The sequence below is a fragment of the Aegilops tauschii genome, chromosome 4, assembly GCF_002575655.3.
Source record: "Aegilops tauschii subsp. strangulata cultivar AL8/78 chromosome 4, Aet v6.0, whole genome shotgun sequence".
Taxonomy (NCBI): Eukaryota; Viridiplantae; Streptophyta; class Magnoliopsida; order Poales; family Poaceae; genus Aegilops; species Aegilops tauschii.
In genome coordinates, this window is record NC_053038.3 from 518681018 (window position 1) to 518683572 (window position 2555).

The 2555-nt window shown below is 51.0% G+C and overlaps 1 protein-coding gene across 1 annotated transcript; it reads right to left on the minus strand.

The window, feature by feature from the left end:
- Positions 1-1003: 1003 nt before the first annotated feature.
- Positions 1004-2052, minus strand: LOC109771777 (caffeoyl-CoA O-methyltransferase). The gene has a single exon (XM_045228072.2). The coding sequence runs from the start codon at positions 1930-1932 to the stop codon at positions 1066-1068; it is 867 nt and encodes a 288-aa protein (XP_045084007.1). The 5' UTR covers positions 1933-2052; the 3' UTR covers positions 1004-1065.
- Positions 2053-2555: the final 503 nt, after the last annotated feature.

Genomic DNA, 2555 nt, shown 5'->3' on the forward strand with positions numbered 1-2555 from the left:
CAATTCGGACCAGACCAAGGGGAGGGGTGCGGCCACCCTTGAGGCCCTTTTTCTTCTTTCCCGTATGGCCCAATAAGGCCCAAACGTATTCCCGTAACTCTCCGGTACTCCGAAAAATACCCGAATCACTCGGAACCTTTCCGAAGTCCGAATATAGTCGTCCAATATATCGATCTTTACGTCTCGGCCATTTCGAGACTCCTCGTCATGTCCCCGATCTCATCCGGGACTCCGAACTCCTTCGGTACATCAAAACTCAATAAAACTGTCATCGTAACGTTAAGCGTGCAGACCCTACGGGTTCGAGAACTATGTAGACATGACCGAGACACCTCTCCGGTCAATAACCAATAGCGGGACCTGGATGCCCATATTGGCTCCCACATATTCTATGAAGATCTTTATCGGTCAGACCGCATAACAACATACGTTGTTCCCTTTGTCATCGGTATGTTACTTGCCCGAGATTCGATCGTCGATATCTCGATACCTAGTTCAATCTCGTTACTGGCAAGTCTCTTTACTCGTTCCGTAATACATCATCCCGCAACTAACTCATTAGTCACAATGCTTGCAAGGCTTATAGTGATGTGCATTACCGAGTGGGCCCAGAGATACCTCTCCGACAATCGGAGTGACAAATCCTAATCTCGAAATACGCCAACCCAACAAGTACCTTTGGAGACACCTGTAGAGCACCTTTATAATCACCCATTTACGTTGTGACGTTTGGTAGCACACAAAGTGTTCCTCCGGTAAACGGGAGTTGCATAATCTCATAGTCATAGGAACATGTATAAGTCATGAAGAAAGCAATAGCAACATACTAAACGATTGGGTGCTAAGCTAACGGAATGGGTCAAGTCAATCACGTCATTCTCCTAATGAGGTGATCCCGTTAATCAAATGACAACTCATGTCTATGGCTAGGCAACATAACCATCTTTGATTAACGAGCTAGTCAAGTAGAGTCATACTAGTGACACTCTGTTTGTCTATGTATTCACACATGTATTATGTTTACGGTTAATACAATTCTAGCATGAATAATAAACATTTATCATGCTATAAGGAAATATATAATACTTTATTATTGCCTCTAGGGCATATTTCTTCAGAGTAGTATTTGTTGGGCGTGTGGCACGAAGCAGCCGTGACCACACGTGTGGGTAATTCTACTATTCGTCCACACACAGCCCGTGTGGGCTGCCCCCTGCTCATGCCACATACGATGTATGGGCGAATGCCTATTATGCCACACGTGTGGTGGATATCGGGGTCCAAAACTAAAAACTCATCTTCGTCGTGTTGGGCAATTAATAAAGGGAACGGTGGGTGCTTCACTTGACGCGGCGGCAGAGCGTGACGCCGTCGGCAGAGCGTGACGCCGTCGGCGATGGGGAGGATGCAGGCCTCGACGCGGTCATCGGCGGCTACGGCGGCGTTGAACCGGAGGAAGCTATCCCGCACGAGGCGGTCGTAGTCGGAGCTGCCGGGCATGTCGCGGGGCATGGCCACGGAGCCGCCCCAGAGCGTGTTGTCGTAGGCGATGACGCCGCCGACGCGCACCAGCCGCAGCAGCCGCTCGTGGTACCCGGCGTACTGCAGCTTGTCGGCGTCCGCGTACGCGAAGTCGAAGGCGCCAGCCCTGGCGCCGCCGTCCTCGCACAGCATCCCGTCGAGCACGGCGAGCCCGTCGCCCTCGCGGAAGTCCACCTTGTGCGCGACGCCGGCCGCCTCGATCACCGGGCGGCCCAGCTCGTAGCACTCCCGGCTCACGTCGATCGCCACCACCTTGCCGCCGGCGGGGAGGGCGAGCGCGGTGGAGAGCAGCGAGTAGCCGGTGAAGACGCCGACCTCGATCGTGCTCCTGGCGCCCATCAGCTTGAGCAGGACGGAGAAGAACTGCATCTGGTCCGGCGACGACCCCATGAACGACTTGGCGTGCTGCTGCGTGATGAGGCGGAGCTCGCGCACGCGCTCGTGCTCCCGCGGGTACACCGTCTACTCCATCACGTACTGCGCGATCGATAGTGCGTGATCAGATCAGCACTTACATATAGTATCATTTGATTTCGACGACATGCATCTGGTTGGTGTTAATTCACTATCCACGTTTGCCATGTATAACATTGTTTATCCATAGAGAATCGGACGGTATCTGGTTGATACGCACACATCGACTGCGAGACGTCTACGATGACTTCGTAAAATCTCAAGATGTTATGTCAACTCAGTCTTTTGGAGGTGCTCACGGAGGTCAAGTGTGCGTGTCTGTGTTTACAGAGATGAGTGCATGCTCGTGTGTGTGAGCGATTTCGATTGTACTGTGTTAAAGAAAGATCAACACTGGCCCAATAATTAACAATTATCCGTGAAAAAAAAAGATAACAACGATACACGTGGCATCTAGCAAGAAAAAAAGATAGCAAACATGGGTAGCAATAATGGATGAATGGTCTGATTGGATGAGGGTGCAAGACAACCCGAACATATGAACTGAGTTTAGAAAAAAGGTCTAATTGGATGCCGTTTTTCTTCTTTATCCTGTCCAA

Excerpts from the sequence above, each read along its gene's own strand:
- LOC109771777 (XM_045228072.2), bottom strand. The coding sequence starts at position 1,932 with ATGGGGTCGTCGCCGGACCAGATGCAGTTCTTCTCCGTCCTGCTCAAG.